Source organism: Mytilus trossulus, chromosome 7 (assembly GCF_036588685.1).
Source record: "Mytilus trossulus isolate FHL-02 chromosome 7, PNRI_Mtr1.1.1.hap1, whole genome shotgun sequence".
NCBI classification, from domain to species: domain Eukaryota; kingdom Metazoa; phylum Mollusca; class Bivalvia; order Mytilida; family Mytilidae; genus Mytilus; species Mytilus trossulus.
Window position 1 is genome coordinate 16884906 of NC_086379.1, and position 23517 is coordinate 16908422.

The 23517-nt window shown below is 31.2% G+C and overlaps 1 protein-coding gene across 1 annotated transcript; it reads left to right on the forward strand.

Moving 5' to 3' along the window:
* Positions 1 to 573: 573 nt before the first annotated feature.
* On the forward strand, positions 574 to 16083 carry LOC134726210 (FAD-dependent oxidoreductase domain-containing protein 2-like). Its single transcript, XM_063590609.1, has 11 exons — positions 574 to 868; positions 1659 to 1826; positions 2672 to 2855; positions 3357 to 3485; positions 4319 to 4449; positions 4996 to 5116; positions 7383 to 7619; positions 8149 to 8303; positions 8768 to 8933; positions 9397 to 9632; positions 15845 to 16083. The coding sequence occupies exons 2-11, from the start codon at positions 1667 to 1669 to the stop codon at positions 16081 to 16083; spliced, it is 1758 nt and encodes a 585-aa protein (XP_063446679.1). The 5' UTR covers positions 574 to 868; positions 1659 to 1666.
* Positions 16084 to 23517: the final 7434 nt, after the last annotated feature.

A 23517-nucleotide genomic window follows, 5' to 3' on the forward strand; every position in this document is an offset into this window, starting at 1 on the left:
TGAAAGGTCTAATAAAAACAATCTCTCAGGACATACCATATATACATCAAACAACTTTTTATACTTCACAATGCTCAATTGATTAATCAATTTACGTATTATGTCTAAATTATTCATGTAACAATTTCATTATTTGACGAAATTCGTCTTGTAATATTTGGTAATTGAATAATTTTGTCGTAGCTGAATATTTCGTGGCAAATTACCTCATAAAAGGTTTCTATAAATGCCTTATTACTAGCACTTTTGATCTAATTATCGGTCTCAGACGAGACGTTTATTGTTTTACATAGATTACATGTCTTCCGTAGAAAAATATACTTGAGACAAGTTTGAGATATATAGAATATTGCAATATTGAATTGTTTTCAAGATAAGCACTTCTTGATTTTTTCCAATATGGCATTGCACTTCGTTTCAAAAAGTGTTTTGGTTAAAATTATTATATTTTATTATGGTTATTTTGTATTTTAACATTAAATTATTTCAATAAGATAGTTGTTCATTTCTCCACACAGTACAAATGTCTAATTATTTTTTTCTTTTTAGAAAACATAAAAATGGTTTATTTAATAAGCTAAATCTCCAATGGGGTTTCTGCTTGTCAATTTCCTTCCTGTGGAGATCAATACACATCAACGGAAATTAACAACAAATGAAATGGAATGACTTTTGTGGGGGTTAAAGATATGATACCGGTTACGAAATGGGAAAGGGGAATTGTTTACGGAGATAGGAACTACAGACTTAAATAATAAATGATAACTGGGAAATATATATTACACAACGAGTTCATTTGGAATACACTTCATCTTAAATCACTGTAAAGTTTACAACAAAATAAACTTTGAGGCAATAGATGAAAAAGGTAAGTCAATTTCCATATTTGAGATTTTTATGTCCTTTTTCTTTCTTTTACAATTCAGTCTGCTAAAAAGCTAGTCAATCAAAGTGAAACTAGGTTAGTTAAAACTTTGCAATGTTAAAAGCGATAGACTGATAGAGCAGATTGCATACCTTTTTGAAACTGTTGCAATATGCTTTTTCTGCTCTGTTGTCTCTTTTGCATATCCCAATTTCTATTTCAAATTTTATCATTAAGTTCTCTGACCGTAATTGTTTTTTTACATTATTGTCTGTGTTTAAAAACTTTGATAGCCGTTTTTGTTTTTAATTTGCCATGGCATTGTTAGTTTGTTTTCCTCTTTTTATTTTTAATAACCCTTTGGTATGTTTCGCTTCACTTTTGTCCGTCGTTTTCATAGCCTTGCAATTTATGTGTTTTGATAAAATGAGTTTTTTGTGTGACTAAGTTATATCAAACTTTTATGAAATGTTATTTTCAGATAATCTTCTTTTACAACTTCATATTTAATCTTGTTTTATTGCATATATACATATATTGTCTCATTTTTTACCACACGTACATGGCTTCTCGGTGGTGTTAATTAATATCAGTCGTTGATACAACAATGTTTTTATAATTGTTTTGCGTGTAAACATTTGGTTATATTGTCTGTTAACCGACATGAAGTTCAATAATTTATCTATAATGAATTCCACCAAAGCCGGTGCATTGGAACGTCTTAAACTTGAGTCATAATTTTGTGTATTTTATTTTCCATTGTAAATTAATAGTAGTAAATTATCTTTTAAAGGATCTTCTATGATGATAGAATATATAGTGCCCTTCCTATGCATTATGTCTGTTGTACAATGTTATAAGTACTGTGTTATTGGAGCAGGACCTGGTGGGGTACAGATTGGATTCTATCTCCAGAAGCTCGGTCGAGATTACATCATCTTTGAAAGGTCTAACCAAGCAGGTATGTGAATTAACATAATGCGCGATGTGTCATATTTATCACAGGTACCAGGATTATTATTTAGTACGTCAGACGCGTGTTTCGTCTACATAAGACTCATCAGTGACGCTCATATCAAAATATTTATAAAGCCAAACAATTTCAAAGTTGAAGAGCATAAATATGCCTTTTTGTAAATGAAATGCAAATAATACCTTGCAATTTGTTAATGCATGTTAATTCCCTCTTGAAAATGATTCCTCATTTGAATTAACCTTTTCTGTTTAAGTCCATTTCGGTCATATAGCTCTTCAGGTTTTTACACATCATTTTAAACGTTGTTGTATTCTTGATGAAAGGAATTACAGAAAAGTGCTTCGGAAGTACTAGATTTATAAAATGTTGATAAATTCATCCAAGCATTTTGGGAACAATAAATAATTATCGTCAATTTCAATATCCAAACATATTAAAACATTTTGAGCATAGTTACAACGTCTTGGTGTCTCGACTTAACATATTTTCAACCATGTTATGTATTCTATTAGCTGCGGAACTGTTGCTCGAATAGTCCTTGTAATATTTTTTTGGATAATAGACAGGTCATTGCTAGGATCTATGCTTCATATACCATACAGCACAAAATGAAAGAATTATGTCTCAATGATGAGCTGTGGTTATAGCTATGTTATTAACAACATTAACAACAATGCCCGCTCGATCTAAACAAACGGAATTCCGTTCTATATCATTAGTTAAAAAATCCTTCAAGATTTTACACTGTATGCAATGCTTTTAGCGCATGTTTTTTTTTCTTATTTCACTTTCGTTTTTAACGTCACTATCGGTCATCATTGATTTTTTAGGAAGTTTCTTTGAGAAATACCCACGGCATCGGAAACTAATAAGCATCAACAAAAGACACACAGGAAGTACCAACAAAGAGTTTAATCTACGTCATGATTGGAACTCTCTTTTGGGTGACGATGATCAAATGCTATTTAAGGAATTTTCAAAAGAAATGTTCCCACCAGCTGACAGCTACATCAGGTAGACGATATTAGATATTAGAATATTTATAATTGTTTTTTTTTTTAATTTGAGATAGGTGTAACATATGAATAAGGATCCTTAGTAATTTCATGATTCTTGTGTTTATACATTTTTGTGAAATTTGGAAAGTTTTACGACACTACAACTTTCGTCAAAACGGTAAGGCGCAAGTGCAAATGTTCTATAGAAAAAAGTAAGCGGAAAAGTATTCCTACTTACTTCCCTGTCTTCATATGGCATTTCAACTAAATATATTTAAATGTAAGACTTCTATAAGGATTGACGGAAACTGTCTGCCTTTTTTTTTTTAACGATGCAGCACTTTCTTTATACTTTGTTTTCTTTTTTATTATATAAAAACAGACTTATTCAACCAATTTCAATAAAGGATAAATCTTTTTGTATTATAATACCAAGGTTTTGTTCATCAGACTTTATTATTGAATATTGATTACAAATACATGTAAGGTAAAGTAATATAATCCTATTTTCTTTCAGTTACATTAACACATATGCTTCATATTACAAACTGAATATCCGATACAATATAGAAATAAAGAATATCAGAAAGATGAGGCCCATGTGGTTTCTTCTAGAAGATCAACATAACAACTTAACACATTGCAAGTACGTGTTCATACTATGAAGATTTTAAATATATTATTATTGTCAATTTCAGTGGAAGCTTAGATGAAATAGTAAATTAGGATGAGACGTTTTGATGAAATTATTATCATTTCTTTTGACTTTAATGTTCTGTTCTATGATATTAAATTTGACTTGTCAAAATACAATAGTCAATTGCGTTATCCAGAAAACTTCCAGTTGATGCTGTAGAAATTTAAAAAAAAATCGTACTATTGAAATTGCAACAGAACAGCCAAATAAAATCAGAGAATATAGCTAGAGGTTGAAACAAGATACTTAACAAAAAACAAAGCAAATTCGAAGTCGAATCGTCATAAGTAGAAACTACATAAGCTTGGGCAACACATCAAAGATGCTGGAATCATATAGTGCATGTGTCCGTCTGTCCGTTAACATTATCTGCAAAATTCAAAAGGACCAAAAGTATCAAAAGGATTGGATGATTTCTGTACACTTGTTTAGAATAATAAGTCGATATTATTGGTTGTAAGAAATCGATTAAAACTGATTTGTATCACTAGATTTTGAGAAAGAATTCAAACCTTACTTCCAGTGTCTTAGGTTTTAAAAAAAATGACTACATATATGAAAGTGCTTTTATCCTAGTTCTTTTCTTTTTTTGACAAAAGGTAATGTTTATCACGAGAAATGATGAATACAAAACATAATGAAATGATCATCAGTAACAATCTAAGCCGAATATTTAAAAGCCATGATATAGTGTATACTTTGGTTTCAAGTTGTTGCAGTTCGATATGTTTTTCGACTTCAGTGTTATTTAAAAATTGACAATGCACTGTTTATGATTACAGTATTGTAATAGTTGGAACGGGACTATCTTTACCGTTTAAACCAAATGTAACTGGAATCGAATTAACGGACGGCTATGAAGACATATCAACATTCGGTCCTGATTATGAAGGGAAATCTGTGTTAATACTAGGTAATTCATATTGTTTGATAGCATCTGATATACTAGTATCTGGGGACTTTTAATGAACATGTATAAATAAATAAAGACAACACCTTTTCATGCATCCAAATCGCTTTTCTTGGTTTACTTTCATCTTGAACACTCAAAGCTCAAATATTGTAATGCCAAGGATGTTTAAGAACCGAGAACGTTGAAGAGCTAAATGACAAAAAAAAGACCTAAAATGATATCTACATGCAACTTTGTCTTAGGGAGATGAAACCTTAGTTTCTTATTCGTGCATTTCTTAACAGACAATAAAATGGATATATACATGTAAAAAATATCTTAAAAGAAACAGACAGTCAAAGCAAAAAAATCCACGAACAAAAATTAAAAAAAAGCAGTTTACAAACACATCATATATCTTAAGATTTACCAAAACGTTAACTTACATAGATTATGCCTATACTATTTGAACTTTTAACGGATCGTTTTATACGTGTACAGGAAGTGATGTATATTGAAGGATTTAGAGAAGAAAAACATTGCATAATGTATTATTTCTTTTCAAAGGGAGGGGAAATTCAGCTTTTGAAACAGCTCAGGCAATTTATGATAGAACTAACTATGTTCATATGATTGGGCGACACAGGATACGTTTAGCATGGGAAACCCATTATGTTGGAGATATAAGGTATGTTTTTGATATATTTTATTAAACAATGCGAGTATTTATTTTAATGGGAGGAAAATTCTTATACATTGCATTGCTAAAAAGGATTGATTATTGATTTCCTAACGTCGATTTTTGTTTGTTTTTTTGTTGGTCTGAACATTTTGGGGGTTTACTTAAGTTATTTCGGTTGGGCTTTATATATTTTGTTTATGGGGTGGGGGTATATTTCTTGGTTAGTTTGGACGCATATTTCATTTCAAACAATTTGATGCAAATGGAGACTTATCGAAAATGGATTAAAATATAAAGAAATCTGTTTGTTTATTTTCTTTTGAAATTGTATAATTGTATAACATAATTTTCTGTCTACAAGAAAAAACGAATATCAAATACCAAAGTTATAAAAGTAACAAAGGAAAATACCAGACTGGTGTAAAATGATTGTGCAATCTTAAGAAAATAATTTCTTGAAAAAAACAATGTATTTGTAAATGTTTATTTGACATTACTTATTTATGGTGATCAATGGACATTTATTGTTTTCTAATTATCAGATCGTCCTTATCTAAGTTAAAATTTTCGTCTACAAGTTATACTCCTACAACTAATTCGTCTTATATTGAATTTTTAGTATCTTCTTTTTCTATATTTATACCACAAGACACAATTATCTGTTAATCAGTCATCAATGATTTTGTCGTCTGCAGATAATGAATAAAATGGGCAAATTATCTCCCTTAATTTTGTCATTAATAGACACTCGAATGCCAATTAAAAAGAATTTTCGTTAACAAACAATATCACGACTAATTGCAATTCAATATATTCTAGTCGCCGCTACTTATTTTTTGTAATTAATACATAATTCTTTTTGCGCTTCATAATTTCTGATCTAAGAAAAGCAACAAAAGCGTGGATCACGGAGAGCAGAAGAAAATTGGTTAATTTGCATTTTTATTTTCTCGGGATATTGCAAAAAAATATCGTAAAAGATATTTATGAGTAAAGATTACAACATTGTTTCAATATTTCCTGGTTTGAAATATTTATTACAGTTATATAATAATCAATGCATTTAAGATGTAGACAACTTAATAATTATTTCGTTTAAGTATATTTTTTTTGGGGGGAAGGGATGGGGAGCGGGGTATATAACAAACATTATGTTCTAATGAATATTTTTTTCAAATCTAATGAAAACGAAATTTTCGGCTTTATGTCGTTCAATAAAAAGCTTTTATATCAAATTTTTGGTGCAGTATGCATTTGTAGAAAATGATATCAAATTGTGTATTAAAAGAAGGTTACATCATTTAAATAAACTTGGTTCAGATAATTTATTCTAATCTATGTGAATCTGCTAGTTTTACTTTGATTATGCATTTATGTAACCGTCAGTTTGTTTGCATGGAGATGGACGTACTTTAATATATATTACGCTAGACCATCAACATCTAGTAAATCTAGTCAGGAATCTCACAAACTACCCCTTTTTTGGCTAATTTATTTCATTTTCAGTTATTTAAAAAACAAAATTATGAAAACGAGAAATTTCTAAGTATGAAGAGAGACGGGGTTTACTCATTTATATGTACTGTTTCATTCATATTGATTCAATTTTAATGGATTTCATTTTTAACATCTTTTAATGTTTGTTAAAGAATCAATATTTAAGGAATCGAATGCAGACATATGTTGTTCAATCTGATTTAAATTGCAAATGTTTTAATTGTGCTTTAAGTGAAAAGTAAAATCACAAAAATACTGAACTCAGAGGAAAATCAAATCGGAAAGTCCATAATCACATGGCAAAATCAAATGACAAAACACATAAAAAACGAATGGACAAGAACTGTCATATTCCTGACTTGGTACAGGCATTTATAAATGTAAATGATAGTTGACGACAGTACAATTTGTTCTACGGTTTCCTATTACAGAGGTAAAAGATTTGTCAAAAATCTCAGTCTTTGTGAAATATAGTGATTGTTTTGTGTATATATACATTGGTGCATACATAAAAACTTAATATGCCCAGTTGGATAACTCCTTGCTTTGTGTGTCTTTTTTCCGTAGTACTGCAATTATTCTATTGGAAGACTTTGTCACTCGTGTATTTTATGTCAAAGTTAGAAATTGGGAGTTGATACCATGTGTTACATTAATTCCCTGCTTTTTCAGACCTTTTGTTTATTCTTAGCTTGTCATTTACGTCCACACCTTGTATATCGCAAATTATCCTTTATTTCTTCGAGACTTCGCATGCTGTATTGTATTCTTTCAGAGCTATCAATAATGAAATTTTAGACACTTACCAGCTGAAATCTTTGGATGGGTTTTTAGAATATGGAAATATAGAAGATTATATGATAGTCAGAAAGAAAGATGGTCTATATTTGACTGATGCTGACGAAGAAGCAGCAAAAATATGGGGACAGTTTGAAAATGATCCATTACAAAAGCCATACGATCAAATTATTCGTTGTCTCGGATTCCGGTTTGATACTTCTATATTTTCAAAGTGAGTATTTACAGAAATTATCTTAATGAGAACCAAAATAAAATCAGCCAATTGCACTTGTATCGCATTTATTTTGATATCGGATGACAGTGGGGTATGAACTGGGGGGAAATTTACATAATTTTCGTAACCGTTTAAAGTTTGAATTTTGTATGCCCACCTATTAAAGTAGAGGTGCATTATTTTTTTCTGATTTCTGGGTCCGTTTGTTCGTCCGTCTGTCCCACTTCAGGCTATTTTTTTGTTCGAGGTAGTTTTTGATGAGTCCAATCAACTTGAAACTTAGTAAACATGTTCCCTAAAATATGATCTTTTTAATTTAAATGCCAAATTTTACGGTCTACTGAACAAAGAAAATGATAGTGCGAGTGGGCATCCGTGTACTATGGACATATTCTTGTTTGAATTTATTATACGAAGATTTTATTGACATATTTATCGTTGTCCCTTGCTATCTGTCTCTTGATAATTAACCTTATATAGACTGTCGAACTCTAATAATAACATTTGGGTTCTTCCTTTACACAAGTCAGCTATCTGGTGGTTATAAAGGAAAGTATCCATTAATTACCCCTGATTACCAGTCTACGGAAATACCGGGCATCTATATTGTTGGCACTGCTACCCATTCACTTGATCACAGAAAATCAGCTGGAGGATTCATACACGGATTCCGGTATTCAGGTAACTTTATGTTTTCTCTCTCTTACAAAACGCAATATGTAGAATAATAGCTATATATTTGAAAAAACAGATACACACATGCATATTGAAATTACGAATGTATTTAAAAACATATAGTTGAGACTAGCTTATTTCAAAAAACTTTTTAAAAAGTTATTGCACCCTCTGTGAATGTTTGTGAATGTTTGTATGAAAAAAAGTTCATAGACCCTTTTTGATCTGTTCCTGTCTGATTGTGACACCAATATGAACATCCGATACGGCCGTATACATATTCTAGTAATATTTAATATTTTTATACATATTTTAAAGATTGAAATAAAATAATATATAAAATCCAACAACAGGCATTGCTATAAAAAAACATTCAATTTGATAGTTCTATTGGTTACCACTTAGTTAGATCGTTCGTGTTTCTCCTAAAATAAATGATTAACTTGTTTGAGCTTTTATTTTCTTTTCAGCTCGTGCTTTAAACAAAATCTTATCATGGCGATATCATGGTGAAACGTGGCCAAAACAAGCATACAGTATTTCTAACTTGCTCCCGGTTACAGTGAAAAGGATAAATGAGGCTTCAGGAATATACCAAATGTTTGGACAGTTGGTAGATGTTATATTGATAAACAGGTGAAGTTTAAACAAGGTTTTATTTAGAATTGTAACTCTAAATTTTAGCTATCGTTATAACTTTCTTGTTTAGAACCCTTTTGTTCTAATTAATTTTTCAAAGTATTCTCTAAATTAAATTGTTACCAAACGCAAAGCATGTCGGGAAGTTTTGGTTCACTTATATTCTACAAGATGCTACACGATTACGATGTTTTCATGATCGGAATTTGATCATTAAATGTATTTGTTTCCTTTCACAATTTGTTTAAAGTAGTATTTTTTAATCTGCAATGTTCGTTTGATAACAAGATTGCAAACAACTTATGAAATCCCCTTAAAGTTTAATGCTAGCTTTGTATTTCCAATTTAAATATATTTCAAAATTATGGAAAAATTAGCAAAATATAGTAATTATTTAAAATGACATATTAAAGATACTTTGTAATTTTTATAATATTTGTACATCTTCATTATATTACAGTATTTCATTTGAATATTTTGAGGAATTTCCTGTTAATTTAATTCGACAATTTGGTCAAATAACTGGAGAACCGATAACCAATAAGAGCATGATAGTTTTGGGACTGGAATATGGAGAGGATTACCATGGTCCGTCAGAGGATGTATTCAGAGAAGACAGGGCAGCTACAGAACCGAGATATGCACATCTATCAAACTTTTTACATCCGGTTTTATACTTCTATCACGTCCCTCCAAGTAAGTCGTGAATCTATAATTTAGTATTACTTCTTATTGTTATATATTTTCAAAATGTATGTTGGAGATGTATCAAGATAGCAAAGGGATATTTAAACTCAGAATTTAATTGCAGACAACTTCATTGCGATAACAACAAAAAGATAAAGAGATTACAAAAAACACCATAAACAAAATAAAAACGAATAAACTTCAACTTTTTGGTCGCGAATATAGTTGTGGAATAAAAGGCACTAAAAACACAATAAATTGAAATGAGGCAATTCTATTAAAGTCAATATTACCCTCAGCAGAGATGAGGCCGGAAATCCCAATTACAACTTTTTAACACTAGCTTTAATCTTGTACCTTTTGCAACTACCAATGATAGTCAAATCTCTGTCTAGCAGAAAGGAAAAGGAAAACAATATTTCTATTCAACACAAACTCTATGTTGTATTGCACAGTGTATCAGTTGTTTACAAAAATGTAAGATGATCTATACATGCTCTTTAGAGTTAATATAAATATATTGAGAATTCTACAACATACTATATTCATGAGTAAATTGAAATACCTTTTTTATAACTTATCAAAACAGTTGTAATAATATGTTTAACGCGTCTGGCGTTTATATTATAATCCTGGTACTTTTGATAACTAATTATATAAAGGGAAATTCCGCGATTTTTTAATTATCATCTAATTATGTTCATCTTAACATAAAAACACATTTGCAAAGTTTAAAATTTATATTCCTTCTAATAACGGAAAAAATCAAGTATTTGTAACTTTTTTGGTTGAATTCTCGAGTGGGTCGTGACGTTTCAGCCCGATTTGTTGATTTCTGGGAAAAAATAAAATCTATTTAACTCTTATAGCTTATCGACAATATACGTAATTAAAAGCGCACAGCTGACGATTGGTCATAGTTATTAACCACAATATAAGAATGAACAAAAATGAATATGCATATACCGTTTTGTATTGATTGAATTAAACTCCTATAAAATTATCTCTAGTAAATGTTTTCGAATAAATTTCAATAATTATTGTTGAGATTTTTTTCATAAAATATTTATTGAACATTTTTACTGATATTGAACTGAAAATATTTCAGTTCTATTTACCGTTATTGTTTTGATAATCATTTCAATGCAACTAATGTGTGAGCAGAGTGTGTATATTATTTTGTAAAGGTCACTGTATATTTCTCGGCTTGATGTCAATTCGTTTACCTTGTACATGTAGCTATTTAGCCGCAGGTATGAGTTCAAGCGTACACAGGTATGAATGTTGTTATTCGGAAAGGATATACAGAAAGGATTAGAAAGAGTGTGCTGTATTTAATACACTAAGATTTAATACACGATGAAAAGAAAGATACAATAATTAGATTGTGTAAATTAATTGAAAATAAAATTCAGATTCGTAATTCCGAAAGTATAAAAATAAAAGAAAACAATTTTTGATTACTTTCTTAGCGGCAATTGGCGTAAAGATTCAAATATGAAGTAAAAATAGTAGTTTTAATCTCTAATAAAAACTAAATGCAATATTACCCAATTTGATATTCCATTGCACATCTGATTTACATCATTGACTTTACCGGAATTTCTTAACTTGTATTTAAATCTGGCTGTGTTTAAATGCTAATAAAACTATCGCAATTTTAAAGTTATTAATTAAAAAAAAAATACAACATACAACATGCATGATTTTTTTTAGTTTCTTTTTGACATTTCATTTTTACATAATTAAATTCATTTGACAATCATTTACACGAACTTTTTGTGAAAAGAATACCAATTATCTAAGCGAAGGCATTATTTCTTTTGAGGATTTTTGTACTTTTTAAAAAAAAATTCTATGATAATATTTGTGCAATGTTGAACATGATAACCGTCATTTATCCAAATAAGTAATACAGTAGTTGTAATAAAACTTATATTTAAGTCATGCATAACTGATATTGACGAATTTAGAATAGTTCGTCCATACATCGTTGTTCTTGAAACAATCATTATTAGTATATATGTAAGTTTCCTGACGTATAAGCGCCATTCTAATGCAACAAGGTTTGTAACGTTAATTTTGATTGGATAACGTCACTTTCTTACATGGCATCAATTGACAATTGATGTTATGGGACGTACGCGCAAGCGCAGACGGCATATGACAGATTTTAAATATTAATACATGTTTTAACATTGTTTTCTGTCAGTTTCATTAGAATGGAGATAACAATATTGTATTTTAAGCTCCGACGGCATCAATTTTGGATTTGATGGTCGCAAATACCAGTTTACTGTCTCCGCTAACGCGTCGCCAGTAAACTTAATTTGCGACCATCAAATCCCCAACTGATGCCGTCGGAGCTTAAAATACAATACAGTTATCTCCTAATTGAGGATGAGCTCCAGAGAAAGCAGACAAGTAGCGTTTCGTTCGTTTGATTGTTGGGAAAGGAGAGGAAATGCAACCACTTGTACAGATAAACGACAGAATTACCATACAAGCATTTATAGTCAACACAATCAGAAAGAGTTCCCATCGTCGGACGGGAAATGTGTTGGCTTCCAAGAATGAACAAGTGACATGTCTAACTCTGAACAGTTAAAAATCGAACTATCGACATCGACCGCTTGTTCTTGGTATTTGAAACTACATGCATATAAACGTATATGTTTATCATAGTGATGAGTTCTAGCGTCTGACAAAAACTAAATGCCTTCATGGTTATATCTTGCCATACGTTTATATTGGTTTGTAAGGTGATTACTCAAAATCGTTATTTGAAAATCCTGTTTGTGAGATATAGATTCATTTCAATACAGAAATTTCGTCTATATATTAAGTTTCACAAGTATATAAAACGGAGAAGCTCTGAAGGTACATAACTCCCATTCTATTTGGGTGTGAACCATCGATGTTTACAGCAATATCAAAGAATAAGATGATGATGGTAGAAAGAACTATGGGCGTCATGTGGCAAATAATACATGTATATCGGACCATGAGTTGTCAATCTGTATGAAATGATTTCCAATACAACCATATTATTGAGAAGGAATGTTTACATGCTTTACTCTCGTATATATACTATAGTATTCCTGGTTCTTGTGGCGTTCACCCATCTTTTTAACGATGTTTAAAAAAAAGACAGAACCAATTTTATGTCATATTTTCCTATTTTTTAAATATAACTAAAATTCTTTTATCTGACAAGAATACCCCTATTTAGCGGACAAGTAATTCATTCTTTTTTCTGTTATTGAATACCAAGAAAGAAAGAAATCCCGAAATTAATTTGAAACTTTGATACTCAATAGTTTCACAGCAAAATATTCACATCCCTTGTGGGTAATTAGTGTTCGTCCAGTGGTATATATTACAATTGTGATGACGAATTCCTTCCTTTGTTCGAGAACAATCTTATTGAAATATAAATCTATGATTTTACTTTGTCCACAACTTCAATGAACCAAAGCAAAAGTTATACATCGACCTGTATTTAAATCAAATTGGTTCTCTTCTTCTTTTTCTTCTTCTGGTATACAATAGTCTATCGACATTCGATGATTACATACTGTTGGCATACGTGGACTAGTCTATTTACAAAACTTTTACCCCAATTTATTCAAAATATATGTTGTTTTCTTATGTTCAATGTATACATGTATATATTTTAAATTGCGCTATAGTTCCTTAACTTTCTACCCAGTCATATAAACGAATCGTCGACAAGTGCGTACATTTTTTTAAATCAATATTTCTGGTATGTTCCAATCTGTCCTCCACTATTGACAATGAGTATATATTACATTTTCCAAAATTCACCCTTGGAAAAAATATTTAGATAGATTTTAATTTCATCAAATCTTATTTTTTGGGTATTATTTATATTTTTATGAATAATATTCTTTACACCAGAAATGTTATTTATAAACAAGCGTATGAGTTTAGTAATGACAAGTAAGGCAGAGTTGTATATTATACATCTGATAGTTCAAAATGGAAAGTTATAAGTTATCGGCCGTGTTCACTAATCAATACCTGCAGAAGTGAAACGATGCATGAACTTGCAAGCCCGACAGGAAATCGTTTGAATACATGGACGTGTCACCTCACAACCCTCACAATACCTTTGGAAGTAATACCTTTAGCCATGCTGGTGATTAGAATAGGGAAAATCTAAATTTATTTGAAAAAAGTTTATTACTTTGTAGAATTATGAACAAATTAGATTTTCGAAAACAATTTTCACGGAACACTTATTTATGATTTCAACTTTGACTTTTTACCTAATTCCAATTTTAACAGTTTAAAAACAACAGATCATCATGATGGTAATTTAAAAAATAAGAATATTTTCCGTATCAAGTTAGTTTATAATAACCGTACGATTGACAAGATATCGACACGCAATTACGACTACATCGGTTACTGTAGTTGTGTTCCTTTGTGGTTTATAGACATATCGTTGTTATTAATTGGGAATGAAGACAAAATGGCCGAACGCAGAGATGGTGATCGCTTATCTAGCGGAATAAAACTTTAATATCTATGAATTTGAGCATTTTCATACAGAATGAACATAATATCAATTTTTGATTTTTTTGCAAAGTTTCCTTTTTAATAACAAAATAACAATATAAAAAGAGAAATCAGCCGCAACGTTCACTCTACTTGGATATAGAAACAATTCTGGCGAGGAAGAAAAATCTGCCTGAGAAAAAACTCGTTGTTATACTCTATGGTTTTATATATATATACATAAAAAATATAACAGAGATTACTTTTCCACTGGAGACTTAGGCCCTACAGCCTGTACTTTGCGATTTTAAAATGGTATATATACATATGGAAATAGTTCGTCACTATAATTGTTACGTGCAGACACGATTGCATGGTGGCCCCAGTGAAATTGAATCTCCATTAGTCAATGTTGTTGCAATCTTATTTAAACCAATACATTTTACATTGATCTGATAAAAAAATGTTTACATTTGCATACAAATTTACAGAACTTGCACTTACATACAAAGATTATTAGGTATTAAACACTACTTTTGACAAAGAAGCCTGCTTCTACAGACCAAATTTTATAATTTTCTTTTTTTCGTTTTCTTGAAGTATAGCTACCAGAATATTTATTTTTACTAAAAATGAATATTCAAGGACGCTTACCTATTCATATTTGTCATTTTACGTTAATAATCTATATTTTATCAAATATGACACACATCAGATTAAAGTACAACGAAACATATAGATTATATATACTAACCCTGATAACTGACACCCTGCAGAAGTATTGCATTCATGTTGAAATTGTCCACATGCTCTTTCGTAATTGTTGGGATTTTTTTCCCTTTATTCAGAGTTTTGTTACTTCGTTATTATTTTATCAAAGGAGTAGGTTCAGTAAGACCACTTTTTGGCCCCAAAATATAGCAGTTAAAGAAAATTGTGAAAATGTTATTTTTAAGCTATATTTTGGAAAGTAAAATGCTTCTGCTACATAAATATGAGCTGATTTTGACAATACAATGCACAAGTATCGCATTCTAGCATCATTAAATCATGCTAAATTACTGAAATCTTCAAAATTGTAGCATTTTGGTTAATCTTTAGACGGCTTCCGTCCAAAATGAAAGTTGCCGCATTTGTGTTCATTCATAATATTGAAATGTAAGTTGTATTTGATGATAATGCAAAATATTTATAAAGGTTGAAGATGAACACGGATGCGGCCACTTTCATTTTTGACAAAAACCATCTGAAAAATGACGTGTTTTTTTGCATATTTGATAGATTTTTCATATTTAAGCTTGGATAAGGGCATTTTAAATGACTAAATCAGTCAAATCTTGCACATAAAATAATCGAATCAATTGAAATAAACACTTATTATAAGTGTTTAAAAAGTGTCCAAAAACTTTCGTTTGATGAACCTGAAATTTGAGGCCAAAATCGGCCCTACTCCTTTACATAAACTTACCTTTTTGAAATCGACTTGTAGTTCTCGAACAAGATTCTTGAAATATAACAGAATGTTAGCAGAAACATTTGTTTCCCCATTTCCAGAAACAACAACAAAAACTATTGATTACGGACCTTAAACATGAAAAAAGTGCCCGAAAATCTTAAATTGTTCATCAGGGTTAGCTTCATCTGATAAATAATACTGCTATTTGAATTTATATTTTGCTTCTAATTATATATTTCAGAGAGGACAAGCTATTTAGATAAAAGTGTGTTGCCTATACCTGATAAATTATTTCATTTAGTGGAGGACTTCCATACCAACTGGCATCATAATAAAACACATGTACAGCACTTAAAAACCTTTCTTGAAAACTGTCTTTCGCAAAGACTAGATGCATTCCAGAATACAGACTGTTTATTATTTGCCTTATCTAGAAGATCTGTTCCAGTGACATGCTATCATTATTTGAAAAGTGCATAAAAACGATTTTAATAAAAAAATAATTTCATTTTAAAAGTTGTGCATAATCTATGTTATTATAAGATGAGAAAAACATCAGTGGTGCTTGTGTTTTCTACTCGATTTGCTGCCGATGATAAACTGAACAAGAAATTAGAAGTCGATTTCACAAAAAAAACTCACGACTAAGATTAATCGTAAGTATATTGATTTGTTGATGACTTAAGACCAATCTTAGTTGTAAGTTTTTTTGTGAAATCGACCCCAGACTTTTAACTGAGAAGGCCGGTTGTAATTTCCGCATACACGCGGTTCACCAGTGGAGTTCAAACCAAAATGTTTGAAAAACAAAATTAATAACGAATGTGAGAATCATTAAATACGAACAAGTTCTAGTATTCTATTTACGCCAAATTATGGTAATAGTTATCAAAAGTACCAGGATTATAATTTTATACGCCAGACGTGCGTTTCGTCTACATAAGACTCATCAGTGAGTCCATAAATGTGGATAAGCAGTTTAAAATCCCTCATCTTTGCCCGCAAATGGTAACGATCCGATTTAATCAACAGAGAGGGGGAGACTTGATCTAATACTTGCCTTGCAAAGATGTCTATCATTAGATCAGAAAAATCATTAATGTCTCATATTTATTCAGTATATTCACAGACATCGATTTCATAAACAATACTTTATCGTTACAAAAAATGTTAAATACAAAATACCGAAAATTCAAAACAGAAAACCACCTCATGGTAAAAAAAACATTAATAAATGGATCCATTGCTTTCTATTTCAAATTCTGTAATTTCAATCATAAATGGCGTCTTTGTCTTAAGTTCAAATATAGGGATAGTTATTTAATGTCTAAACTGTACTAGTACCTTATCCCTTGTTTTGAAAAATTCAACATACCTCTACCTTTAATTTCATATAAGAGAGTACTGGTTCCCAGAGGTTCGATAGTACAAAAACAGGTTCTTCTTATTTGAACAACAGGGCAAATGTGCCCTCCTATCAAAATTGTATATACCTCTTTATTATTCACAATAAACTTTTACTAAGGTTCTAAGGTAATCCAAAAAGCTTTCCTTTGTAATGTTCTTGCATTAATTTGTGTTGTATTCCTGCCATGTAATTTGAACCAAGTCAGGAAAAGGGCAGTTGTTTCCTTATAGTTCGTTTCCTTTTGTGTTGCATTGTCGTTTGTTTTTTGTTGCACTTCAGTGTTTCTGTAGTTTTGTTGTTTTTTTCTCTTATAGTTTTTTGGTGTTTTGGTTTTTAGTTTGTAACCAAGATTTGCTTTCACTCAATCGAGTTATGACTGTCGAACAGTAGATTCAAAGTTAATTTTATCATTCTGATTCAAATAAAAAATTCTCTGAAACCGATTTTATCAAGATGCTTGATTTCTTGATTGACAACATATTTGTTACGTTCGGAGGACGTGTTTTTCAACAGACTGTCGGCATCCCAATGGGAACAAACTGTGCCCCTCTACTTGCTGACTTGTTTCTTTATTATTATGAGGCTTACTTCATGCAGTAACTTCTTAGGAAGAAAGATAAGAAGTTAGCAATATCCTTTAACTCTACTTTCCGCTATATAGATGACGTTCTTTCACTGAACAATTCAAAATTTGGTGACTATGTGGATCGCATCTATGATATCCCATCGAATTGGAGATAAAGGATACTACAGATACAGTTAAGTCGGCTTCATATCTTGACTTACATCTAGAAATTGACAATGAGGGTCGGTTGAAGACAAAACTTTACGACAAAAGAGATGATTTCAGCTTTCCAATTGTGAACTTTCCATTTCTAAGTAGCAACATTCCAGCAGCACCTGCATACGGGGTATATATCTCCCAATTGATACGATATTCCCGTGCTTGCATTTCCTATCATGATTTTCTTGATAGAGGGTTACTGCTCACAAGGAAGCTATTAAACCAAGAGTTCCAAATGGTGAAGTTGAAATCATCCCTTCGAAAATTTTACGGACGCCATCACGAGTTGGTTGACCGTTATGGAATAACCGTTTCACCAATGATATCGGATATGTTCCTTACGTCGTAACTACAATCCCCTTCCCTTTCATGAATTTGACCTACCGAATTACGACTTTTTACCGGATTTGTAATCACATAAGCAACACGACGGGTGCCGCATGTGGAGCAGGATCTGCTTACACTTCCGGAGCACCTGAGATCACCCCTAGTTTTGGTGGGGTTCGTGTTGTTTATTCTTTAGTTTTCTATGTTGTGTCATGTGTACTATTGTTTTTCTGTTTGTCTTTTTCATTTTAAGCCATGGCGTTGTCAGTTTGTTTTAGATTTACGAGTTTGACTGTCCCTTTGGTATCTTTCGTCCCTCTTTTATAGTAATGTTTAAAAACTGATCTCTCAATTTTAGTGAAATGATCCCCTAACGCGCCCTTTCAGGCACAGAAACTATAACTGATACGAAAAACAATGCAATTCATAAATCATCCAGTTATTACTAGTGTATTCCTATTGATTACGGAAAGTGACCTTATTACTGTGTATATGTTACAGGCATTTCTAAATTTAGGAATTTGGTAAGAAAAACGTTCTAAAATCTTAATCTTGAAACGAATCAAGTTTGCGTTTACACGAGGAAAGTCTTATATCATACAAGTTGCCTTCGGCTGTTGTTTGCTCTATGGTCGGGTGGTTGTCGCTTTGACATATTCACCATTTCCTTTCTCAATTTTAAGGTTAACTATTTTTTTTATTTAAATATTTTTTTTTAATTTAAAGATGATTGCCAACAGCCAGAGGCTACGTGTGGGTCTCCTCAAGGTTAATTATCAACTAAATACAATATGTGTTACCTCTGAAAATGTTCTGAGCTTTTTTTTGTGTGGACGTAGCGCGCGTCTGGCATATAAAAATATTGTTGACCTGTTACCTTTTGATGGCTATTATTCGTTTGTTTTTCTGTCCTATATTTTCTCCCATTTATCTGTTTATTTATTTTAGTGTAACCCTGTCGTGTAATGTTGTCAAATTATTGTCAAATTTGGCATGCCACAAAAAAAGGTTCAACCTACCATTTTTTCATAAAATGCCGTGTACCAAGTCAGGAAAATGGACATTGTTACATTATAGTTCGTATCTGTGTGTGTTACGTTCTGTGTTGTGTCTCTGTTGTGTCGTAGTTCTCTTATATTTGATACGTTTCCCTCAGTTTAAGTTTGTTACCCGGATTTGTTTTTTTCTCTATTGATTCGTGCATTTTAAACAGCGGTATACTACTGTTGCCTTTATCTGATGTTGAAACCAGGAATGCAAGCAAAAGTAAGGCTCTTGATTTATTTTGGTCCTTTCTGATTTTTTCTGTACTTCAAATTTTGCATTCGGTTTTCAAATATTATGACTTAATGCAACACTGAAGAGACATATATTTTCAAAATGTGCATGTGGTGATGCAATAAATTTGGTATTGATAGTCTTATTTATACAACGTCTTTTATTCTCATGTGACTCGTCATTAATTGATACTCGCAATCACTATATGTTTTTTTCGACTCCCAAAAAATACTTAAAAATAAAAATGTTTTATCATGTTAATAAGGTTCTGTATAACAAAATCAAATGCAACTTTATATCACTGAAATGTCGCTTTGAGAATACTTTATATTCAACTGAGAGTTGTTGTAATTGTAACGTTAATGTATTTTATACTTCACTCTTACAAGAGATGATAGAGACAAATGATGTTTTGATATTTCAGTTTTTCCTTGTGGACATAAGGTTCCAGTCTTCCTTTCGTGTACATAAGCGTAAAAATTAAACAGAGATAATCTTTCACTGGGGACTTATGCTTTTACCTCAAGCCAACACAAAGTAATACATTGTAATACATTGTTTTTCAGTTCAGGTTTTAAGTATATTGTTTGCACATAATATATATGACTTTGTTGTACAAGTTGTAAGAGTGGCCACAGTGAATTAGAATCTCCACTAAACTTGTAAGTCGTTTATCTATTTAAATAGACACATTTCACATAAGTGAAACAAAAGGTATGTTTATATTTGCATATTTATTTCACTATATTAGCACAAAAATTGTTATATCGTGGATAAATCTAAAACGTTTTTTTCGGAGAAAAAAATAGCTTCAAGCGCCTTATTTTGTCTTCTTGGGTTTTTTTTTCTTTTCGGAAAGAATAACTAGAATCATATCATTTAATTTTTAAATAATGATATGATTCAAGAACGATAATATGTCATAATATTTTTTTAATATTTATATGTATATGCTGTGCATATTCATAGTAAATACAACACTGCAACATAGCAAAGAATTGAGTCGGAAGTCAATGTGTGCATTACATTTTTATTGTGTTTACCAAGATAAATACCATATTTGTTTACAAATTATGAATTATTAGTAAATAAATAAACAAATACAGAAGTTAATATTATTCATTAATTGTCGAATTAAGGTTGATTCGAAAGAATTGGAAAATATGGCCGTTTTTACACCACACAATTTAGTGCTCCTTGAAAATTGTTAATGTCATTGCAGTACCCATAACAGTAATATTTAAATGCAAGTTATGTTTTCGTTTTCACAGAAGATATTCCAACATTTACATATGTTAAGAAAAATGTTTGAGATATTCCCTTTGTGTATAAATCGTATTGAATTGTTTTGATTGACATACACAAAAGTGGAACAAAAGATATCTACATAACAATAGGTGATTTAAACTATGTAAATCATATCAATCTTATCAAATAAAAGTAAGTTGTTTGGTTATTAGTATACCTTTTTCTGGTAGCATAAAAAATGAAAATTATAATTAAAAAATAAATCAGATACACACAATACATACCGGTATTACATATTATATAGTTCATGTCTTGCCTTAAATTTTCAAAAGGCATAGCTATATATATGCCTGTACTTTTAGAATTGTAAACACGACCACATATTCCAATTCCTTCTATATTGTTGGTTCAGATGCATAAAAAAAAATTACATCACTTGGTCGATACCACTGCTGGTGGACTATCAGTTCCCGAGGGTATCATCAGCCCAAAAGTCAATACTACGGTACAGACATGATTTATAACAAACCCTTTTTTCTATGGTCGGGTTGTTGTCTCTTTGACACATTCCCCATTTCCATTCTCAATTTTACTTTCTAAAACTGTCCGTTCATGCATTTTGAAATTATAAAGAAACTAAGGTTTCAACTCCCTCGAGGAAGGTTTGTCTTATATGAATTTGGCTAATTCATAAGGTTATTGTTGGTTACATAGATCTTCAAGTGTTTCGGTTCTTATAAAAAACCAAACCTAATGAACCTTAACATATACATTTAGAAATATCTTATCAACACAAAAGTCCCTTGAAATAATAGCAGATAACATTACTATCGTAGATAACCAATAGCAAGGTTGCGGGCTTTGACATGTTCAACAGCATTTGATAGGTCGAGGCTTCATGTTGAGCACTCCTTTTGAGTAACAATTATGTTTGAGCTTCATTGGCAAGGAATACTGTATTTTAGATACTAGTATATCTTCCTTATGATAAATTGCAAATACGACCAGTCGTACAGATAGAAATCTGGTGTCAATACCTGATAAACTCTTTCCTTTAGTGACGGATTTCAATAATGGGTTGCATGACCAAAAACATGTCAAACATTCAAAAACATTTCTTGAATACTGTCTTTCTCAAAATCTCAATCATTCCTAGAAAACGTCTTTACTTTGCCTAATCTGGAAACATCTGTGCCAGCGACATGCAACACATTTTGATTTTTAATTCCGTTTAATTTCTTAGTTTACTTAGCCTTTCAAATATTTTGAATAAATCGCCACAGATAAATCTTATATAGATTATATTTTAAAAGACTGTTATATTTGGTGATGTATTTTGTGCCAGTTTCAATTGATACCTAGTAGCTCACCTCACTTTAATAATTACGACATTTTGAGAATCAAATAACCTTTAATTTGCAATATACAATACAAAATAGAATGATAATGATATTAGGGTGAAGCTCAAGATAGCCATTTGGAAAATCTATTTATTATCAAGAGTAGACACAGAAAAAAAAATCCGAAAATAGCCGATGTTAACAGAAATAACGTTTTTTTACTCAACAATGTAAAAGGGAGGAAAGATACCAGAGGGACAGTCAAACTCATAGATCCAAAATAAGCTGACAACGCCATGGATAAAAAAAAAAAGACAAACAGCAAATAATAGTACAGAAGAGACAAAATAGAAAACAAGTGAAACTGCGAGCTACTGCTCACTGATGATACCCCAGCCGCAAGTGGATAATATTAATAGTGTAAAAATATGCAAGTGTTCGGTAAACAGGAAGTTGTCGAGTGATGAATCTGAAAACGCATCACACGGTATAGCTGACTTATATAAATCCTGAAACCAAATTTCAGAAATCCTTGTATTGTAGTTCCTGAGAAAAATGTGACGAAAATTTTCAACTTGGCTATCATGTGTAAATCATACAAGTGTTCGGTAAACAGGAAGTTGTCAAGTGATCAATCTGAATACGCATCACACGGTATAGCTGACTTAGATAAACCCTGAACCCAAATTTCAGAAATCCTTGTATTGTAGTTCCTGAGAAAAATGCGACGACAAATATTCATGGGACGGATGGAAGGACAGACAGAGGTAAAACAATATACCCCCCTTTTTAAAGCGGGTGTATTATTAAAGACTAAGCAACACGTACCCCACCAAAAGCTGGGGGTTATCTCAGGTGCTCTGGAAGGGTAAGCAGATCCTGTTCCACATGTGGCACCCATCGTGTTGCTTATGTTATTAGAAATCCGGTAAATAGTCTAATTCGGAAGGTCACATTCGTGAAAGGGGAAGTGTATTTTAGTGACGACATAACGACACATCTGATATCATCCATAACCCCCAACCAACCTGTAAAATTTACGAATGGGGATTACAACTTCACCATTTGGAACTCTTGGTTTAGTAGCTTCCTTGTGAGCAACCACAATTCCCTATCAATTGAATGGGCATAAAAATAAGAAATGGAATGCCTTTTTTAATTAGGAGGTAGCCTTTGAATAAGCAGCCTTATATGTATATTAGAGAATAAAAAGATCACAGCAGACAAAATTTATTTGAAAGCACCCAGTGTCATGATAAGAAGTTTTATTCCAAAATGAATATTTCGAACACACGGAGCCATTGCTAAAACAGAATGTGTTTTGCATTCAAAAAACGTAATATCTTTTTTTCTTTTTTAGCCATGGCGTTGTCAGTTTGAATGTCCCTCTGGTATCTTTTGCCTCTCTGTTAAGGTCATACTAGCACTGTTCAAATTCACATATATACATTACAATAATCCCATACACTATTGATAAACTTCTGCTTATAGTATCAGCCAAATAGAACAAAACAAGAAAACTTGAAAAA